This window comes from Mesocricetus auratus, unplaced genomic scaffold (assembly GCF_017639785.1).
Source record: "Mesocricetus auratus isolate SY011 unplaced genomic scaffold, BCM_Maur_2.0 Super-Scaffold_100009, whole genome shotgun sequence".
Classification (NCBI taxonomy): Eukaryota; Metazoa; Chordata; class Mammalia; order Rodentia; family Cricetidae; genus Mesocricetus; species Mesocricetus auratus.
Genome location: NW_024429193.1, coordinates 75,396,088 through 75,418,797, shown reverse-complemented (window position 1 = coordinate 75,418,797; position 22,710 = coordinate 75,396,088). Strand labels below are relative to the sequence as shown.

Genomic DNA, 22,710 nt, shown 5'->3' with positions numbered 1-22,710 from the left:
ATATGGCAGAGGGTAGGATTCTCACACACCAGCGTGGGCAGGGCGGGGTGGGGGGGGCACAAATGCATTATATCTGTCTTCTGCAAAACACGTGCCATGTAGCATCTCATTTAATCCTCTTAAACAGATTTTCTCCGCGCCCCCCCCCCTCTCTCTCTCTCTGTGTGTGTGTGTGTGTGTGTGTGTGTGTGTGTGTTGGCCCTGGAAGCAGTCACACCCTCTGGAGCTGGAGCTGGTTCTGAGGCACCTGACATGGGTGCAGGGAACTGAACTTGGAACCTCTGCAAGGATAGCAAGTGTTTTTGAGTGCTAACCTGTGTCTCCAGCCTTCCCTGAACCCTTTCATCGGCCTGTGGCCATAGGCACCCTTTTATCCCATTTTCCGACATGGAGAAGAAGGGTCGTTTTCCACCCTCCATGGCAGCATTGAGGTAGAGCCTTGGAGGTGGAGCCAGCTGTGTTCAAAGCCTTACTGTCTTTGTGTAAGCTGTTGACTGGGGAGTCCTGAGGAAAGTGCCTGACTAAAGATTATCACCACAAGGACTGATGTTTATTATTGTCTTTAGTCTTTAATATGGGTTCTTGGAGAGTACCACTAAAGCTAGAGCTTCTTTTATGCTGAAGACCTGCTTTTACTGGTGAATTTGAGACAGGCTTCTGCTTCCTGGAACCCTCCCCCCCACTGGGACTCCACCTAGGACTGTGTCCAGATAGCGAGCAGGAGCAGAGGGAAGGGACTGCCGGCATGCAGGTCACAGCTACATTTTAATTTTTAAGAACAGTGTGATATTTGGTTATTTTTGCAAATGCTATTCTTTAAATGTTTGCTGTCTGCTCACTCAAAGGTAAGTGTGCTTTTCGCTCATTAGTTTAAGAATCTACATTTGATGTACTTACCTATGTAGAGCGAGTATTCCAAACTGAGAAGTTATGAAAATACAATCAGGGAAAGGTATTAAACAAAACAAAACAAAACACCAAATCAGATCAAATCAAATTAAAGCAAAGCCAAGCCAAACCAGACCAAACTAAAACCTTGAAGGTGGAGGGCGTGGCTCAGTGACCGACCGCTTGCCTAAATCCAGCTTCTGTTCTGTCCACGGGGCATGGTAATCAAACAGGTGATAATTGTCACTAAATAAGAGAAATTGCAGTTTGCTATTTGGCATCTTAGCCCAGGTGAGACGCTCAGACAGAGGAGGCTTAGGGAGTGAAACTGAGAACTGTTGTTAGCCCTTTGCTTGTCTATTGAAGTCCCACATGCAAGGAGTCGGATGACAATAGCGACTTTATACCCCTTCATGAAGATGACTTAGGTTTGTGATTATAAGATTCATTTACAAGAAATGACCTTTTTCTCGAGGCTCAAACATTAGTTCTATGATATAAACTGGATGAAGTTTACACAGATTGGAGGTTTTTAGGCTTTGTCTCCCTCCAGTTCTGTTTGTAAAGGAAGCTGAATTCGTTAGGGTGGTGCTTTGTAAAACTGGAATGGCTTCCCGCAGGCTTATCATTTACACAGTGAACCCAATGTTAACATTGTAGCTACGTTTCCGTCTTCCAAAAATAGTACCATGCTTTCCCACAAGTGAGAATACTATTAACTTGCATATTGATGAACAGATTCCTTTTTTGCAGTGAACCAGCTTTAGGGCATTCAAGTTGTTTTGATAAATTTATACTTTAAAGTTTCAGAAATTTGAACAAAAGCATCAACTGCAAGCTGTCGTCCTAAACATTGGACTTGGCCAACAGCCTCTCTCCCTGGCTTTACGGGGCAGTAGGGCAGTCGTTGCTGGGACAAGAAAGCCTCCCTGACCTACTTTCATTTTCAGGGATTGTTGAATTCCTCCTGGCTATATTAAGAGAGTTCTGTTTTTCAGGGATTGTTGCATTCCTCCTGGCTGTGTTAAGGGAGTCCTGTGAGACCTGGTCCTCTGCCTGACACTTTCCTGATCCCTTACCTTCCCAAAGTCTCATTGTGTAGGTGCAATCGTTAAACCTTTCTACAAAACGGGGAAACTGAGGCACACAGCGGTTCAGAAGTGTCCTCAAAAGCATGCATCATGCAGTTTCTAGATTCAGTCTCTGGAAACCCTAGTCTCCGTTTTGACACCCTGAGCTCTGCAGGTTTCTTGGCTTAAAGCAACTTGAATGTGCCGAACAACTGCTTATCTGAAATACTGAGGGTGACATTGTTACCTATAGGATGGTGGGGCTGGATGTGACTGTTCATCACTGTAGTAACAGTACTGGGGAGGCAGAGGACTCCAGTAGGGCCAAGCATGGCAAACATGGTTCTGGTATGTTTGCCCTTCTCCCCCATTCCTTCTGCCTTGCTAAGCATTCCTAAAGCTAGCCACCAGGGCTATTCCCTTATTTGGCACTTCCTTCTCCTGAGGCTGACCACCAAGGTCCAGCTACCAAAGTATAGAAGTCCAGCGATCAAAAGCCCCCCTTTGACTCACCTAATTAACCTGTCCAATCAAACTGACTCATCCTAACACGGGGTTTCCCCTTTTCCCTTTATAACCCATACACAGTGTAGGGATGTCTTATGCTATTTTATTAGGGAGAAATCACTTACGTGAGAAGCTGAGAACTGTAATCAGTATTCTGCTTGTCTCTGGCATCCACCGGAGCCCCAAGAGAGAGAGTGACCCCTCCTTCCTTGACCTGTATCTCTGCCTTCCCCAACATACCTGTGACCACGCCTAAATGGGCATGGTCAGTGCTGCAGGTATGTGAGATCTCTTTCTACAATTCCCCTTTTAGTCTAAAGAAAAGATTTAGACTTGAAACAAACTAAATTGTCTCAAGCATATAGAAAGCATATACACATAAGTGTTAAACAAATTATAATTTCCCTATATCCTATCCTAAGCATATCTATCACCTAAACCCTATACTTACCTGAAAGAGATGCCCAAGTCTCAATGCCTCCTTCCAATCCTAGCCCTAAATAATTGAAAACTAACCCTTACAGGTGTAAATTACCCTGTAATATCAACAGCAGGGAAAGGGGGGTGTAGTAGTCTCAAAATTATTTCCTGCTGAAATGGGACGACGATGACCTCATGGGATGTTCAGTGCTGTGGGTACGTGAGATCTCTACCTACACTGCCGTTTGCCTATGGCTCACACCTGTCCCCTCCCTATCTAGAGGCAGTCCTTAGTCCTCCAGGGAAAACGTCTCTGCCCCTTTCCCTTGCTCCTTTTTCCTTCCCCCTCACCCTCTATCTCCTGCCTTTGTCTCTTATTCCCTGTCCTCCTTCCCTCTGGGAAAACACATCTCCTCTGTGCAGAGAACTTGGTCTTGGGGTGTCTTGGGCCGATTCTGATCACCTCACGAAGTAGTTATTAAAGCAAATCAACTCTCAGCGCGGACTCTGCATCTGGTTCTCTTTCTGGTGGCGGTGGCCAGGCCTGGCTGGCTGTGACCCAGCTCCCCACTCACCACAGTTTTTCTCATCAGCTTGGTTCCCACAGTCATCCACACCATTGCAGTGGAGCTGCTGAGGCAAGCACTTGGTGATGTTCCCACAGGGGAAGGAGCCGAGGGGACAGCTGACATTCTGTGCACTCCCAGGAGCGACTGGGGGGAGAGAGAGGGGGAGAGGGAGGGAGGGAGGGAGAGGGGGGAGAGGGGGGAAGAGGGAGAGAGAGGGTAGAGGGGGGGAGAGGGAGAGAGAGAGGACATTTGGACAAGGTTAATAGGAACCTGGCACCACAGGCAGGCCCCCTCACAGTTCCCACACACGTATCCCTTGGTCTCGTTAGTGCAGAGACCTGGCATTACCATCTGCCATGGCTACGGCTGCTCACTAGGATGCTCTCACTAGCTTCTTTCCCTAGGATTCCCTGGCCAGCCTCTCTTTCTTTGTCCACCGTCCCATCCCTCTATGAGTGCCAAACTGGCGGGGATTGAACCTACGACCTACCGACCTACCGTATGCTAGGCAAGCATTCTGCCAAAGCCGTGTGTCCAGCTGTCAACTCTAGAAATATTTCCTCAGCCCCCTTTTAATTATACTTTAACTTTCAGTTCTAGTACAGTCTTCTATAGAAAGCCTTCAGATTTTATTATTTTTTTTAATCAAGAGTTTAGTGTATCTTTACTATGGACTTGGAATCCAGGCCTCCCTGGTTTGAGGGCATCAAGAAGCACGTGTCCCACGTCACTTTTTGTAGTGGATGTTCCTGAGCGTGAGGCCCTGGCAGGACTGTGCTGGGGCATTGCTGAAAGCCAGCTGCTGTCCGGGCACGGGCTGCTGTCCATTGGAAGAATACATCTCAAGAGGTCAATAAATAGTTCCAAGTGAGAGGTGCAGATGAAATGAAACCCGTGCTGTCACGGACACTAGCTGCTCCGATCTGCATAGCAGGCCTCCGAGAAGCTGGTCTGAGTCAGCAGAGAGCAGGAAGAGGGGAATCAGGTGGAGCCGGAGGTGGCGGGGTGTGTGTGGAGGGGAGGGGGTTTAGGGTGAGAACCAGGCACCTGACGGAGGCTGTGATGGAGTAGTGAGCAGGCCAGCGTGCCTTGACCTGGGGCTGGGGAGGCAAAGTGAAGACTTTGACCTTCATTTAAATAGCAAGGAAGCAGAGGTGGGCCTGCAGCCAGAGAGGACGTGTGCTCTCCTAACGTTCTTCTGGCTGCTGGGGCTGGGTCACAGATCTCCGAGGGTCAGAGTGGGTGATAGGCTGATGCTGAGATTATAGCTATCCAACTGAAAGATGATGGAGTTTAGTGTGTGTGTGGAAATAGACACATTTCACACACATGCACACATGCATTCATGCACACATACATACATGCACACATGTATATGCACACACTCACACATGCACTTATGCACACACACACTTATGCACACACACTGGCGCGTGCACACACACGCACTCATGCACAAACACACAAGCATATGTACACACACACACACACACACACACACACACACACACTACAGTTAGAAGTGACAGTGGAAACATCTTGAAGAGCCAGGGCCAGGCTGGGTTGTGCGGAGGGTAAGAGTAGACACACGACACACTTCCCCTGGGTTCCGTTCCATCCTTCACCAGAACCTCACCATGCAGCTTTCTTACTAAGATCAGCATTAGATCCACTCAGTACCACACCACCTTTTAGAGACGCACGGACCCATCCTCCATCTCCATCCCTGCTTCCCTGTCTCATCCTTCTCCAGTTCCCAGACCTCTGAGGCACTGTTCTATCTCTTCACACTTTTTCTTGGGGAGCTAGAAGCCAGTCTTGCTGGAATTCCTGCCTCAGACTATTACTGTCTTGCTTCTAGATGAGATTCTATTCCTACTAGGTAATATTTATTAATTGATTGATAGAAAATTAGTTACTATTTGAAATCATGTTTTCATGGTAGAATGTTCTGAGTATCCCAAACCAATCCAAAATTTAATGACGTATACCCTATGAGCACACAATAGAACAAAGAGGACTATGGGAACTTTGAAACTTCAGTGACATTAATTGTCATTGCCAGACCCCAACTTAAACCAAAGGCAGTTAACAAAAGGCCATTACATATTGGTTCTTGAATTCTCTAATGTGCTTTTTTATCTCATGATGACCCAAGAAAGAAACCCATTGTAACAAAGTCCCTGATATCATTTGCCCCTTGAGGGGTTTGGAAAGGGACACGCTTAACAGGAAAATTAAAGATGCAAACACAATAAATAACAACTGTCTCACAGATACTTGGAAGAAAGTGTAGACTTAGAGGAAACACCTTTGTTTTGAAGCCGTTGAAAGAATGGAATGGTTCAGAAACTGAAGAGTAAGCACACTGAGGATAAAGTAGAGGTTATTCTTTACAGCTGTTTTCAGTGCACAACACGACAGAACGGAGGGTACCCTTCCCACATGCTTCTATACCTACACAAGCAGAGCCTCTCCCACCACACCATCAGACCTCCACTAGAGTGGCGCATTTGTTAGACAAGGTGAAATAACACATCACCATTGCCTGTCCTTTACAGAATAGCTCATTCTTAGTCTTGACAAATGGAATTTTGGCAAGTGTATTTACCATGATTGTCATGTTGGGACTCTAGAACAAGACTCCGGGGCCTGGAGAGATGGCTCTGTGGCTAAGGGACCCGAGTTTGGTTCCAAGCACCTAAGTAAGGTGACTACTCACAACTTCCTGTAACTTCAGCTCCATGGAGATCCAATACCTCTGGCTTCTGTGGGCACAACACTCCTGTGCATTCTCTCATAAAGAAATAGACACAAGCAGCCCCTGCCTCCCACCATGGACACAGTTTGACAAAAGAATCATAATACCTGTGTGAAGGCCAGAGGACAACTCTGTGGAGTCAGCTGTCTCCTTCTACTAAGGAGATTCCAGGGACTGAACTGGTGACAAGTGCCTTGACCTGTTGGGCTATCTTACTGGTCTCCTGATCCTTCTGCGCCCAGATTTCCCCATCTTTGGCAGTAGGCACAGCCTCAAGCTGACCTTGATTCCCTTGAGCCTCAGCGGACCCCATTGGCCTCTGAGGACTTTCATGCTTTCAGGCACTGATCAATTTTCCCAGAATCATCGATTTTGCCTGCTTGGCCTTTAGAATCCACCATCTCTCTGAGTTCTGGCTCCTTGAAGGGTCGAGCCTTATTTAGAAACCAAGATAGGGACTCTGGGTACACATATTGCTACTGGGATGTTGCTGCTGCCAGTGTCCTCGGTGGATGGACTGGGGCTGTGTAGTTACTCAGGCCAGTGCATACACACCTGCATTTACTTATTAGTGCATCTCTCAATATCGAACTGAGTCCCCTCTCCTATGCAGTATCTTAAGACTAAGTCTGGTTTTCTCCCAAACTGCTTTTGTTAACAGTGAGGAACCCACTTTCTATTACTTCAATACAATTATTCTGACAACCCCTCTCCCTACCTGTACTGCTTTCCCGCAGAGAATGTCTAACATGCCCCCCTCCCTGTCACTCCTTATATCCCAATATAGAATCCCTTCCTGCGGGCCACCAAATGGCTTCAGGACATGATTGCTCAGGACAAAGGGCCAGGAGGCAGTGCCCTGGGAATGTTCTGGGATGTTAAAGGCAGCATATAAACAAAGGCAAGAATGTTTTCCTTCCACCAGGACATCATCTACTTAACAGTGGAAGCTGTATTGTCATGGGACTGATAAATACAAGACAGGATAATGAACCTCTCTGGAAAGTTACCCAAAGGTTTGCAAAGTAACCACCCATAGGAAGACATGCCAGCCTATCTGCCAGAAAAAAGCGAGACTTTGAAATGGGAAAAACACACAAGATCATTGAGTGGAGTTATCTTGACCTCACATCTTCTTTGCGTTTCTTTCTTTCTTTCTTTCTTTCTTTCTTTCTTTCTTTCTTTCTTTCTTTCTTTCTTTCTTCCTTCCTTCCTTCCTTCCTTCCTTCCTCTCTTTCTTTCTTTTTTTCTTTTTTTCAGCTCTGGCATATAGAAATGCAAACAACCATTTTCCCTAGAAATACAGATTTTTTTCTGTGGTGGAAATGAGATGGTGAGATGCATTGATTCTTGTTCCTTGGTATTGGTTGATTTTGTGTGTTTTTATTCCACTGATTTATTCCTATTAGCAAAACGCACACACGTGAACACACATGCATGCTCAATGTCTCCTGAATTACCACTGGTTCTCTCATTATTAAATGAATTAAACAAAAGTCTTTGAGACATTTTAATTCTATATCTGCATGAGTCATGACTTCTAATCTCTTCTTCCCCTCAACTCTTGTTAAATTATGCTTTAACAGGTGTGGGGATTTACTTGGAGTTCCAGAGTTGATATTTTGAGCTGAAGACATTTGGGTCTCAACAGATGGAGAAATGTGCTTTCTCAGAGCTCATTTTTCTGACTAGCAGCAGAAGTGTCTGGGAACTAAAGTCGGCATCCACTCCCTCTTTGGGGCCAGGAGAAAGGCCAAAGGTAACCTCTGATAAGTCCCTTTCCTGGGGGTATTCGCAGTGCCTTGGTTGTTTGTATGAGAATGTCCTTCATAGGTTCATATATTCAAATGTTTAGTCACCAGGAGTAGAACTGTTTGGGAAGGGTTAGGAGGTGTGGCCTTGTTGGAGGAAGTGTGTTACTGGGGGACGGCTTTGAGGTTACAAAGCCAATGCCAGGCCCAGTGTCTCTCTCTCTCCCTGCTGTCTGTGGATCAGGATGTAAAGCTCTTAGCTCCTCCTCCAGCACCATTCCTGTCTGCTCCCCACCATAATGATAATGAATGAATCCTCTAAAATTATTAGAAAGCCCCAATTAAATGCTTTCTTTTATAAGAGTAGCAATGACGGCCCCAAAGGATGGATAGAGACCCACTCACATCAGATCCATATGGACAAAGATGACACAGACTTTCTTATCTACTCTTTGTTCTCTTAAAGACTTCTTTGGGCCAGTGAGTGGACTTAGTGTATAAAGATGCTTGCCACCCATCTTGGAACCCTCTCTTGTAAGTTGTTCTCTGACCTTCCCATGTACATGGTGGCATGAACACATGTGTACATGTGCACACCTCTCTACTTGTTTGTCTGAGATGAAGCTCTGGTTGACTTGTACAATTCTCCCCTTGAAGGATAGATACATATATTTTCTTCATATATATGTATATTTTTCTTATACATTTACTTATATGTATGTATGTGTCTGTCTGTTACACAAGTATGGGTGGTGAGGTGTCTAACACCCTTTTTTGTCCAGCACCCTTGGAGCTGAAGTTACAGGTAGTTGTGAGCTGCCCAGCCATAGTACAGGAAACAAATTGCAGTGGCCTGGAAGAACCGTATGATTTCTTAACTGCCGAACCATCCTTCCATCCATCCCTCTCCTTCCTTCCTTCCTTCCTTCCTTCCTTCCTTCCTTCCTTCCTTCCTTCTTTCCTCTCTCTCTCTCTCTCTCTCTCTCTCTCTCTCTCTCTCTCTCTCTCTCTCTCTCTCTCTCTCTCTTCCTACCCTTATTGAGACTTAGTTTTTTTTACGTTACCAAAGCTGATTTTGACTCATATCCTTATCCCAGATTCACAAGTAAACATCACTGTGTCTGGTTCTACACATGCACTTTAATCAGAAAAAAGGATGGAATGAAATATATAAGTGGCACTGAAGTACTTAAGAAAAGTTGACATTTGATATATTTAAAATTCATTTTATTAGATTTTCTAGAATTTTAAGCAAACATTTGAACCATATAAAATTAGTTTATGTGTAAGATTTTCTTCAAACAGTAGTTCAATGTATTTGTGAAGGGGATTGTAAGGAGCTCAGTTCATTAAACTTAAGCTGAACTTGGTAAGTTAGAAAATTAAGGTGATTTCCCATCTTGAAAGATTATGAATGGAATAATGAGATCTGAAACTAGAAAGTAAAGGTTCCATGACTGTATGGACAATAAACACATATTATTGTCAGACGTAGGTGTGGCTGGCACTGCTGACTTGCTGGTTACATGGCTATCCCAGAAACCCTGCCTTCTCACTGCCTCTCCTGAAGAGACTGCAAACACACATTTCTTAGCTCTCTTGCTTTCAGGTGGCTGCAATGCTTTCTTCTGGCCACCGAGACATCACCTGGGGCTCCCTAGGAAGTCCTAGCATCCCTGAAACAAAACCAACACCACTGTTGCCATGCCTTCCATATTCCAGCCTCCAACATGAGATGACAGGTAGACCCTCAGCAGCCTCCTGGAGCTTGTGAGCACTGACAAAACCAAGGAAACTCACAGATACTGAGACACGCCTGGCCTTGGAATCACCAGCCCACCAGATTCTTTTCAGTTAGAAGAATAAGCCTCTGTTACTTAGACTGGCAGGGTCAGTTTTTTTCTTCTAGTAAATCACTTTTTAGTAAGCTGGGTGTGATGGCACATGCCTGAATTCCAAGCACTGGGGAGGCAGAGGCAGGAGGATCTCTGAGGGTCAGTCTGGTCTATATAGTGAATTCCGGGACAGCCAAGAGCAACACAGTGAGCATCGGTCTCAAGCAAAACAAACAAGCAAGCAAGAACCACGAGTGACCTTTTCCCACACAGTTTCCTTTTAGGGATGAGAAACCTCAGGCTGGCAGTCTACTGGAAAGGATGGCAGGGTCATCAGGGAGACAGATGGATGCTACAGTACCAAAGCAGCAGGAGATTGCTGAGCTGGTGGGATTCTTGGTAGCCTGATCGCAACAGCTGAGATTAGAGACCTCTCTGAACTATGACATCTTTCCCCGTGTCTAGCTAGATGGAGGCAAAGAGACACACTGGGCATAGAGACATTGTGGGGCTGACGTATAGGCACGTCGTGTTCTGTGTGACAGGCTGGGCCCCAGAAGCCCCGAAGCCTTGAGTTCCCCTTTTTCACACAAGCTGGAAGAGAAGCTACAGCAGAGCCTGAGCCTTTGTGCTTCCTGCAGACACCCTGGCAGCATCCCCAGACTGTGGAGGAGAGAGTTCCCTTTCCTCTGTGGGAGAAAGGCCCCACTCAACATTTAAACACGGTGCAAGCTTTATACCTTGGTTTTCCATGAATGAATAGTCACAGTTCTGAGGTTCCCTTGGCCTGATGGCAAATTTCATCTGTTACTTAATTTCATGTATCCAGTTCATATCACCAAAGCAGAGGAAAGCATTTAACATTGCTGCCAAATTTTATAGGAATATCAATTTTTCATTGAAAAGGCAAGTGCATCTCCTGACTGCCTTCCTGCTGTTGCAGTTTGCATGTTATAGTTTTGTGATGCACATTAGAAAAAGAAGCAGTCTTTCTTTGGTAATACATCAGCCATTAATTCAGAATTTGCAGACCCTTGCCTTAATATTGGGTGCTTAACTGGTAAACAAATATTTGCAAAGCACACCTGTCCTCGGTGTGGTAGAAGAAAAGCAGTTAGTGCTGTGGGCTAGGGCCCCTAGCCTTCACCTGTCACTTCCATAGGTCTCTGGTTTTCTGAAAGCCTTGACCTTAGCTTACTACATGGATAATCAGTGTGCACAGTGACTCAATGGCTTTCCTTCCTCCCTAACAGCCCATTTCTGCTTCCATGTCATACCTTTAAATCTGTGTTCTGTATATGAAAGAGGGAGGAGGAATGATCTTAGCTTTCTATCCTCCATTACCCTCTGCTGTTCTTTCCATCCTCATTCTCTATTTTTATGTCTTACATTTGTGTGTGTGTGTGTGTGTGTGTGTATGTGTGTGTGTGTGTGTGGTGTGTGTGAATTAAATCTTGATTCTTCAGTTGAGAGACACATGAGATAATTGCCCTTTTTGAGACTGGGCTATTTTTATTTGACAGTTCCAATTCCATCTATTTTGTTGAATTACATAGTTCCATTCACCCAGGTAATGCTTTTCTGTATCTATTGATTGTTGTTTAAGCTAATTGGCTGTTGTGACTAGTGTCCCAACAGACATGGAGAATGTGGATGCTCAGGTGTCTCTGTGACATGCTGATGATTCTGTTGGGTATAGGCCCATGCGTAGAATAGTTGAGTTATATGGTAGTTGTATTTTTAGTTTTCTGAGGAACGTCCACAATAATAAGAAGTTATTCTTATTCGTTCCAGCAGCAGACAGCTGAGAATAATTATTCTGATTGGGTTGAGACAGACTCTCAAAGTAATTTTAATTAAAGTCTCTCCATGATAAAACTATTGGACATTTTTTCAAATATAGGTTAACCATTTGCCTGTTTTTTTCCTCCCTCCCTCCCTTCCTCCCTCTCTCCCTCCCTCCTTCTCTTCCTCCTCTTCCTTCCTTCCCTTTCCTCCTCTTCCTTCCTTTCTCTCTACAAGTCAAGGTCTCCTAATGCATCTCTCACTGGCCTTGAATTAGGGATTTGCTGGCTTCTGCCTCCCAAGTGCTGAGATTAAAGGCATATCCACTCATGCCCATCTGTATTTCTTCTTTTGAGTTATCCAGTTCATTTGATGGGATTTTTTTGGATGTTTAATTTTTTGAGTACTTTTTAGACTCTAACCATAAACCCCCTGGTAGAGATGCTATCCTGTTCTATAGGCTGTCTCCTCACTGCTGGTTGTTTGCTTTGACAGCAGTTTTTTTTTTCCTGAACCATTTAAGTCTTCTCTTTCTTGGAAGTTCTTTGAGATTGAGTAGTTGGTAGAAGATATGAACAACCATATTTACTGACTATCAAGTGAGGAACAAGAATCTTGATGAGTGCCAGCTTTTTTTTTCTGTCAAAGACAAAGTTATTGCCATTTTTTGTGTGACCGACCACATTGTGCCCTGGGATCTGTGTGGATGGTGCACTCAGGGACGGGAGGCAGCTGAGCTCTGTAGCTCTGGAGTCTTCCCACTGAGTGTTGGTCTGATGGGAAGGCTGAATCTGGAGAGCAAGGAGGGGAGGGACGTGAAGAAGGAAACATTGCCTTTTTGCTTGCTCGCTTTCACTCTTGCTGTCCACCTATGTTGTTGTCACTGCTGTATTCCTTTGCTGATGTCACCAGATAACTTGGACTACCAAAGTAGATTGAAGACAAGCAGCTCCCCAGGAATATTCCAGGCTTCCCGTGCCATTTTGAGACTGCTGAGACCTCCATCTGTTTGGGCAGAACAACTTCCAGATTCTGGGCCTCTCCAGTGTGAGGCAGCCGTTGTTGGACCACCTAGACCTTATGGTATAAACCAACCCGGCACACCCGCCCCCATCAGACTACATCTGGCTGGAGAAATCTCCGATTGCCAGAGTGCAGAGTGTTACTGACATCTAGTAGGTAGAGGCCAGGGGTACTGATGAATACGTCGCATGCATAGGGTGGTTTCTCTACCCTAAAATCTCATAAGAGTGTAGGTTGAGAGATGCAGAGCTAGGTATTGATGTAGGGTAAAAAGGGCCAGGGAAAGAACACCCTGGCCCTGAGACCAGAGCCAAGCAAACACAACTTGTCTCTAACCAAGGAACTGAAATCCAATCAATCCCAGAGCATGTAATCCAACCAGTCCCTGAACACAACATCCAACCAATCTGTGAGCTTGTCTCAAGCTCAGGAATTGAGAACCAACCTATCCTACCCTGAAAGCTCCACACCTAGGAAATCCTACATACTCCCTGTGCCTGTTCAGTTTGGGGCTGTCTTTTTCCACCATGGCAGAGGCAGCAACTCCCCTGGATTCTTCCCTCCCAGTAAATATCTTGAGTGAGGTTGGTTTTAATAACTTTCTTTTGCTGCAGCAGAGCAGGACTGATATTTTGGTGGGGGAAAAACTCCTTTAGCAAAGCAGAGATGAAAGGCTCTCACCAAAGTGGAGAGGAACAGAGCCAGAGAAGAGCAGAACTGTAACACTTTGCTGGGAAACTTTCCCTTGCTGGAGTCTAACTGCTATACACTCCAGGGAAGCTGAGCAGGGATGTAACCCTTCTCCAGAGCAGAACAGAGCAGAGCTGCAACAACCTCACGGGGGAAACCCTCTGCTACTAGAACAGAGTTGTTTCACTTGCATTAGGAAAATCTTTCCCTGAGCGAGGACTGTAACACTTTGCTGGGAAACCCATCCACCACCAGAACAGAGCTGTAACATTTGCAGGTATTCCTTGGCTTCTGACTGCCAGGATACATTTTCCTTCAGAGTTGCAACACTTACAACGGAGTAGCTGCGTTTCTATTATTGTCACAAGATGTAAAAAACAATCTTAAAACAATGAAAGGTTTATTTGGTTCAGAATTCTGGAGGTGTCAGTCCATGGCCAATGGCCTGTTGAATAGGAAAATACATTACAATGGAATCTATGGCAGAGGGAGGTGTCATACCAACAGTCAGGAAAGAGGAAGAAGGAAGGGCTAGGGTTCTGACATCCTCTTCAAATGCACATCCCCAGTGACCTGATGTCCTTCCATGAGGTCCCATCTCTTAAATATCCCACTGCTTTCTATTAGTATCACTGTCTGGGAACCAAGCCTAAAATACACCTCTATGAGACACTCTTCCAAACCACAGCAGTGCATAACGGAAGTATCCACAGACTGCTCATTGTGGAGCAGGCAGTCAACTATTTTTCTGGCTCCTTGTTTTATTGTTGAGATTTTTTAATTGATCCCAAGAGAATTAAGAAGTAGCTGAACACCAGCAAGTAGGGGACGAATGTAGCTGTTCTGCTTTTTTGGAAGCAGTGATGGTTTCTGTTTTGGATGAGAGTCTTGGGAAAACGGCTGTGGTTTATGCCACTAGTGCCAGAGGGGAATATTCATGTTAGCGGTAACTGTGAGAATTATTGAACAAAGGGCTGAGTTATGAGGAAATTGTAGGAGGTTTTGAAAAGTTAGATAGACAATTCAAGTCTATCCTGCTCAAGGTAGGGAGCACAGTCACAGAATATTTTCTGGAAGAGTGTGCTAGTGCCACAAATGCATGGCTAACATAAATGGATACTACAGGAAACCAGGACAACATTTTATACTTGACAATTTAGATATTTGAGATGTGTCTATTGTGCATTCACAAAATACCTTGATGTGGTAAATCTTTATCAAGTGACTAAATGTCTGATTGGAGTAGTCAAGATTTTTGAATCTGGCTTTTGCCTGTTTGTAGCAGTTGAAATTTATACCTCACTAGACTTAAAGCATGGTTCTATTTTGGGTTGGGGGAGGCATGTTGGACTCAGGAAAAAACGAGACCCTAAGGTGACACTAGAAGCACAGGTTCTGACTTCCTCCTGCCTTCCCGCCTTTCATCCCCCACCCCTCTCCGCTGCACTAGACAAGCCATCGAGGCTGGAATTCTTTTTCCCTATGGTAGGCCATAGAAACCAGAGCTTTCCCAAAAGTCAGTCAAAAAATCTAAAAATACTGCCCTGACTTTCCCTTGGTTTTCTGTATAACCACTGGTTATAAAGAGCTTCTGTGACCTGCCCTTGTCACACGGTAGGTCAGAGATCTTCTGTGGGATGCCTGTCCTCCTTGAGAAGAAGACAAGCTTAGCAGAGAGCCTAAGAAGGGTTCAAGCACACAGATCTGCTGGATCTCGACCACACCCAGTCTGATCCCCCCTTAGCAGACTCATTGTGTGCAATCATATTTCCACGTAGCTGTCTGTAGGTCATTGAACCTAGAGACAAAGACAAAATTATAGACCAATTTCTTTTAGGAACAAGATGCAAAACATCTCAATAAAACACTTGCAAACGAAATCCAAGAACACATCACAAAGATTATCCTCTATGATCAAGTAAGCTTGATCCCAGAGAGGGAGGGATGGTTCAACACATGTAAATTGATAAACTCAATCTACCATGAAAACAGACTGAAAGACAAAAACCACATGATCATCTCAGATGCAGAGAAGAACCATCCCCTTGCCGCTTCACCAGTGGCCACCAGACCTACTGGCTGAGGTGAGTGTCTGAGATCCTGGCCACAGAGCCCTGCTCCCTAGGCCCTAGTCCCCACTCCTCCCCCACCGACAGCACCCATAGTAGCCAGGCAGCAGCACTCTCTCAGGCCAGCCATCCCCTATGCTGCTCCAGGGACCACCACACAACCCATTGGCTCTGCCTGCACCTGGAGGGTCAGCGACCACTAGAGTCACAGGCCCCAACTGCACCTGGAGGAAGGGCCACCACCAGAGCTACAGCAGTGTAAGAATACACTCAACACAAAGAGCAGTATGGAACCACCAGAAACCAGTGGTCCTACAACAGCAAGACACGAACATCCCAACACAGATGAAGCAGAAGGAAACAACCTTAAAATAACTTTATGAGATTGACAGAGGCCCTTAAAGAGGAAATGAGAAACTTCCTTAAAGAAATGGAGGAAAAAACAAACAAAAATTGGAAGAAATAAAAAAAAAACCTCTTAAAGGAAGCCAAGAAAACCAAGAAAAAGCAATCAAACAGGTCCAAGATTTGAAAATGGAAACAGAGGAAAAAAACTAACAAAACAAAACAAAAGAAAACCCCCAGAAATCCAGGGAATTCAGGACATGGAAAGTCTGGATAAATGAACAGGAGCTGCAGATGAATCTTAACCAACAGAGTGAGAGAGATGGAGGAGAGAATCTCAGGCGTTGAAGATACAGTAGAGGAAATAGATTCATTGGTCAGATGCAGAAATGACCTTTGAAAAATCCAACACACCTTCATGGAGAAATTAGGGATACAGGAGACACCTCAACATAAAAAGGCAATTTTCCAGCAAGCCCACAGCCCATGCCAACCCCAACTAATAGAAACCCAAGCATTTCCACTAAAACCAGAAACAAGACAAGGACATCTATTCTCATCATACTCATTCAGTATATTATTTGAAATCTTCACTAGATCAATAAGACCACTGAAGGAGATCAAGAGGAGACAAATAGGAAAGGAAGAAGTCAAGATATCTTTATTTACAGATGATATGATTGCATATGTAAATCACCCTAAAGAATCCATTAAGAAACTTCTACAGCTGAAAAACACTTCCAGCAAAGTAGAGGACAGAAACTTGACTCAAAAAAAAAAAGAAAGAAAAGAAAAAAGAAACCCAAAAAACCCTGTAGCCTTCCTTCATGAACTGAAATGTACAGAGAAAGAAACCAGGGAAACAATAACTTTCACAGTAGCCTCAAAAATATCTTGGGATAACTTGATTTAAGAATTGGACAAAGAAATTAAAAACTATAGAAACAGATGGAAAAATCTTCCATGCTCATGGATTGGTGGGGTTGGTTATACAATGTAAAAAGTCATCCTACAAAAAGCAAACTACAGATTCCACACAATCCCCATCAAAATTCCATTACAACTCTTCATAGAGAATTGAAAGGACAATTTCCAGCTTTGTATGGAAACACACACACACACACACACACACACACACACACACAGAGAGAGAGAGAGAGAGAGAGAGAGAGAGAGGATTGTTTAAAAACCTTGAATAATAAAAGAACTGCTGGAGGTATCAGCATCCTAGATTTCAGTTTATACTACAGAGCTCTAGCAATAAAACAGCATGATATTGGCATAAAAACAGACATTGAACAATGGAATATAATTGAAGACCTAGACATAAGTTCCTGTATCTATGGACTCCTGAATTTTGACTAAGAAGTCAGAAATATGCACTGATTAAAAAAAAAGATCTTACCATCCCTGACTTCAAGCTCTATTATAGAGCTATAGTCCTGAAAACAGCTTGGTATCGGCACAAAAACAGACAGGTAGACCAATGGAATTGAATTGAAAACCCTGATATTAACCCACACACTTACAAACACCTGATTTTTGACAAAGAAGTTAAAGTTATAAAATAGAAAAAAGAAAGCATCTTCAACAAATGGTGCTGGCATAACTGGATGTTGACATATAGAAGATTGCAGATAGATCCATCTCTACCACCATGCACAAAACATAAGTCCAAATTGATCAAAGACCTCAACATAAATCCAGCCACACTAAACCTCTTGGCAGAGAAAGTGGGAAGTACCCCTGAATGAATTGGTACAGGAGTTCACTTCCGGAACATAACACCAGTAGCACAGACACTGAGATCAACAATTAATAAATGGGACCTCCTGAAACTTAGAAGCTTCTGTAGGGCAAAGGACACAGTTAACAAGACAAAACGGCAGCCCACAGAATGGGAAAAGGTCTTCACCAACTCCATATCTGACATAGGGCTGATTTCCAAAGTTTACAATGAACTCAAGAAGCTAGCCACCAAAACACCAAACAATCCAGTTAAAAAGTGGGGTACAGAACTAAATAGAGAATTCTCATTAGAGAGGAAGCTAAAAATAGCTGAAAGACACTTGAGAAAGTGCTCAACATCCTTAGCCATCAGGGAAATACAAATCAAAACAACTCTGAGATATCAGAATGGCTAAAATAAAAAACACCAATGACAGTCTATGCTGGAGAGGATGTGGAGAAAGGGGAACACTCCTCCATAGCTGGTGGGAATGCAAGCTTGGAAATCAGTATGACAGTTTCTCAGGAATCAGTCTCCCTCAAGATCCAGCAATTCCACTCTTGGACATATACCCAAAGAATGCACATTCACACAACAAGGACATATGTTCAACTATGTTCATAGCAGCATTGTTTGTAATAGCCAGAACCTGCATGTAACCTAGATTCCCCTCAACTGTAGAAGGGATGGAGAAAATGTGGTACATTACACAATGGAGTATTACTCAGCAGAAAAAAGAATGAAATCTTGAAATTCACAGGCAAATGGATGGAACTGGAAGAAAACATCCTGAGTGAGGTAACCCAATTACAGAAAGACAAGCAGGGTATGTACTCACTCATATATGTACTTTAGACATAACAAATGACTACTCGCCTACAATCCACACTGCCAGAGAAACTAGGAAACAAGAAGGACCCCAAGAGAAAAACACATGGTCCCTTGAAGAAGGGGAAAGGGACAAGATGACTCTCCTCATTACATTTCCCAGAATCCTTCTATACTCCCAGTCCCACCTATCTTGTTTTCCTATTGGCCAACACAGTTTATTTTAGCAACGTCCAATAAGACAACATATACACAGAATGACATCCCGCATCAGTAAGTCCCTATTGTTGAAGACAATAGTTACACATGTAACTCAACATGGAGAAGTCAAGTTGGTGCCTAAGCAGAGCATTCAGCACTAGTGACTAGTGTTCATGGTACCAGTTATTAGAGGGGGAAAGGTAACCACCAACCTAACCACAAACGCTGCAGTCTACAACAGTATTCTGCCTGCATGATACTCAGCAGCAACAACAGTGATACATGTCGTGGGAGTAAGCAACCACTGTCTGACTGGACTTAAAGTTCACTCCGTGAGACAGAATTCATGCAAATAGTACTCGAGTGGGTGAGATGGATTTCATGCAAATAGTACTCGAGTGGGTGAGATGGATTTCATGCAAATAGTACTCGAGTGGCCTAGAACCGGAGACTAGATCGACCATGGGCTTAGGGGAAAGTCAAATTCTATAGCTCTGCTAAAGGAAGTAACAACAAAATGACTCCTAACAACATTCTGCTCTAGCCATGCATCAGTATCTTGCACGCCATTTCAGAGATGCTTCCGCTTGCAGTAGATGGGAGTTAATACAGAGAGCCGCAACCAGGCAGTGTACAGTGAGCGAGGGACCTAGGAACATTCAGTCATAAATGGACTGTCTCTGTCAAACCCCTCCCTTCAGGGCTCAGGGAACTATGAGGAGGCAGAAAGATATTAAGAGCCAGAGGATACGGATGACATCAAGGAGGCAGAGTCTTTCATGTACAACAGTACCAACACACACGTGAACTCACAGGGACTGTGACAGTGTGCACGAGACCTTCACGGTTCAAGTCCCAGCACTGAGGGGAAAGTGGAGACAAGCCCACACTCCTATCCCTGAAGCTTCATCCAACTGACATCTTCTTGCTATGGAAAAATTAGTTTTCTTCAATGGTGTCTCACTGGGCACATAAAGCACATGAAAGGGTAGTCCGCAGGTCCAGGAGTTGATGGCCAACAAAAAACAAACTCAGTGTTATTTTTTCTCATATTGCTCTGTCTGGGCTTTAAAAAAATCCGATAGCCTTCTGCCGTGTACTGTAGTTTCCAATTTTACGTTTCTACATGTATGCATGTATGTGTCACGTCTCCTGTGTGTGTTTCTTGTGCTTTTTATTTTTCTTTCTTTTTTTTTGCCTGTTTGTTTTCTAAAGAGAGATCAAAAAGGAGTTGGATGGATGGGGAGGTGGGGAGGATCTGGGAGGAGATGGGGGAGGGGAAACAGTGATTAGAATGTATTATATGAATTTTCAATAAAAAAGAGAGCAAAAAATAGTTTCTTGATCCTCTTTCCCATGTCACTTAGATGCCCATTTCTTATATCTCCTCTGCAGCAGAATGCGTGACAGAGTTCCACACCAGCCTCTGACAGACTTTTGTTGGCTTAGCTTTAGTTCTGAAGTTTCCATAATTTTCTCGAATGGAATGTTTACCTTGTTGAGCAGTACAGTGATGTCTTTAGGGCCACTCGATTTTTAGCCTGTGTCCTCTGGAGCTCTGTCAGCTCTTCTTAGTTTTTCACCAGCCGCCACCCACTTGTGTCATTAATATGTCTGCCTCTGTGCCAACACTATCACAGCTCCTAGCTTTTATTATGTGAGCTGAAGCTCAGCCTGTGGCCACTGAAGACAGACTCTCACCATTTCTGTAGAATGAACAGAAGTGCTCCAAGTGAACATAAGACACCTTTTGCATTGTTTTGTTTTTTAATGCCTGGGATGTTAAGAATCAGTTTTTGAGGGTTTAGGATAAACACATCCTCAATTGTGATATGCACTATGCATTAATCAATGCTCACCATCCTGCATAATAAACCTACAGATGACAGATTTTCCAACACAGAATAGCTGAGATTTCTGCATGTTATTTTATTTTTTATTTTATTTTTTTGTTTTTACGAGACAGGGTTTCTCTGCCCGGCCTCGAACTCACAGAGATCCGCCTGCCTCTGCCTCCCGAGTGCTGGGATTAAAGGCGTACGCCACCACCGCCCGGCTGCATGTGATGTTTATATATTTCTTTTTTCCCTTTTTAAAAAATTGACATATTTATTGATTCTCTAGGGGTTTCACATCGTGCACCCCAATACCAGTCGCCTCCCAGCCTTCCCATGTCTTTCCTCCACCCTTGTACTCTCCCCCTCAAAATAAAATAAAAACAAAACCCCCAAACCCCAAACACTTCATTCCTTCATCTTTCCTGCCTCTCCACCACATACTCATTTGTTGCAGTGGCCTTGGGAACTGTGGTGTGTCACACAGTAGACCCTCTTGCCCACACAGCTTTACTTGAAAACGTTCATTGCAGTGAGTTGTTGGTTAGGTTCAAGACCTCTGGCTTCTGGTCCACCCTCAGCACTGGATCCTCATCCAAACTTCTCTGGGATATCCTGCTATTGAGAGTCACTGAGATCTTGTGGCTGTGGTTCAGCAGGACCTACCCCTTCACAACCTCCAGCAGGTCACAGATGGGGTAGATGTTGAGGTTGGCAACTTGAAATCCTGGATGGGCCTTGGATGATAGCTGAGTTGGTCAGTCCAGACTTCCACTGGGACAACCTTCCTCAGGTGAGGAGTGGTACCAGCTCTCTGGTGCCCAGGCCACCAGGGTCAGCTCTCTCATTGTCCCCAGTTGTAACACGTGCCATGGATATCAACACAGACCCAGGCTGTGGTAGGGCCCTGGACCCAGACATGTCCCTTGGCCACAGCACAACCCAGACATCACCATGGCCTTGTGTGGCAGTGCAGGTCATCGGCATGGTCCTCAGACATCAACACAGGCTCAGATGGTGTCCAGACCACAGGCCTTTGGTGGTATCACAGGCCACGGACATCAACATAGACCCTGGCTCCAGTAAGGCTACCAACCCAGACACGACCCTCAGCTGCAGCACAGGCCTGGACCTCGCCATGGCGTTGGGTGGCAGCACTGGCCACTCAGATTGGTATGACCCTGGCCGCAGCATGGCCCTTGGGCATCAGCATGGCCCCAGATGGCAGTGTAGGCCACCGGTTATCAGCCTGCTCCTCACTGCTGGAGCACCTTTAGTTCAGCTTCACTTCATAGCTCCCACACCACTCCGTTTCTCCTTCTCTCCCATTTGGCCACCACATAACCTGTTGGTCGTAGTGGCACCAGGATGCTGAGTGGGCCTGTGACTGTCTTCCGCCTGCCAGGGCTTCTGTGTTTATATAACTTTAACGTGTTTCAGACTGGACATTGTTAACTCCAGACAGTCTCATTCCCTTCCTTCCATTGATGTGGGAACAGGCAGTTTCCCCGGCCAGGAAGTAAGATCTGAAGCCAAGGGCACTTGTGTTATATTTCTTCTGAATACCTCTTCACTTAACAATTTCGACTCTTACTGTTGTGGTCACCATTCCAATTTATACTAGCTAATGTCTAGGAAGTAAAAAGCTAATGTCTTCCTTTTGTTTACTCCTTAACCTTATGGTCAAGATATCCAGAATCATCCATAGAGACAACCCTTTTTCCTAGGGTATGTGTCTTCAATAAATTATATTATACATTATTATTATTATTGCAATGCTGGAGTTTGAATCTAGAAACTTTGCATATCCTGGACAAGCACATTACCACTGAACTATATTCCTAGTTTTTATTTAAAAATATGTATTTTTAGTTTATAGTATTGCATACATATTTGGGATATAATGGCAGATATAGAGTGGAATAATTAAACCATTTGAAAACCTTAAATTTGTTATCTCAAACATTTATTTATTTATATTTCACTTAATATCTATGCTAGGCAATTACCAAACACATAACACCTTGTTACTAACCTTAGGGATCATGCTTTACAACAGATCTGGAAATAAACCGTCCTAGTTGAGACATTCATGTTTTGGCCTGTATGTTTCCTGATCCATTACTCTGCTATCCACCATTCCACCCTCTGCCTGTGCTCATTTGACTATTGTACTTTCCATCCATCAGTAAGATTATGCAGACGTGTCTTCTTGTCCCTGACTTACTTATGCCTTCCAGCATCACCCATGTTGTCACAAATGATAATATTCCTTCTTTTAATTTTGTAAGCTTACTTTTAAAATTGCCAGTATTATTATTTGTGTGCATGACATGTGTGTGGACACTTGTGTCCTGAGGTCAGAGAACAACTTTGTGGAGCCAGTTCTTACCTTTACATGGGC

The 22,710-nt window shown here is 44.2% G+C and overlaps 1 protein-coding gene across 2 annotated transcripts in view; it reads right to left on the bottom strand.

Moving 5' to 3' along the window:
• The window catches only part of Rxfp1 (relaxin family peptide receptor 1), a 121,538-nt gene that overhangs the window by 76,216 nt on the left and 22,612 nt on the right, over positions 1-22,710 (bottom strand). The window contains exon 2 of one of the 2 annotated variants that reach the window (XM_040752618.1): positions 3,461-3,598. In XM_040752618.1, coding sequence (XP_040608552.1) covers positions 3,461-3,598 — 138 coding nt within the window. Of the gene's footprint in view, positions 1-3,460; positions 3,599-22,710 lie in introns of those variants that run through there. The other variant, XM_040752619.1, reaches the window with a different exon arrangement.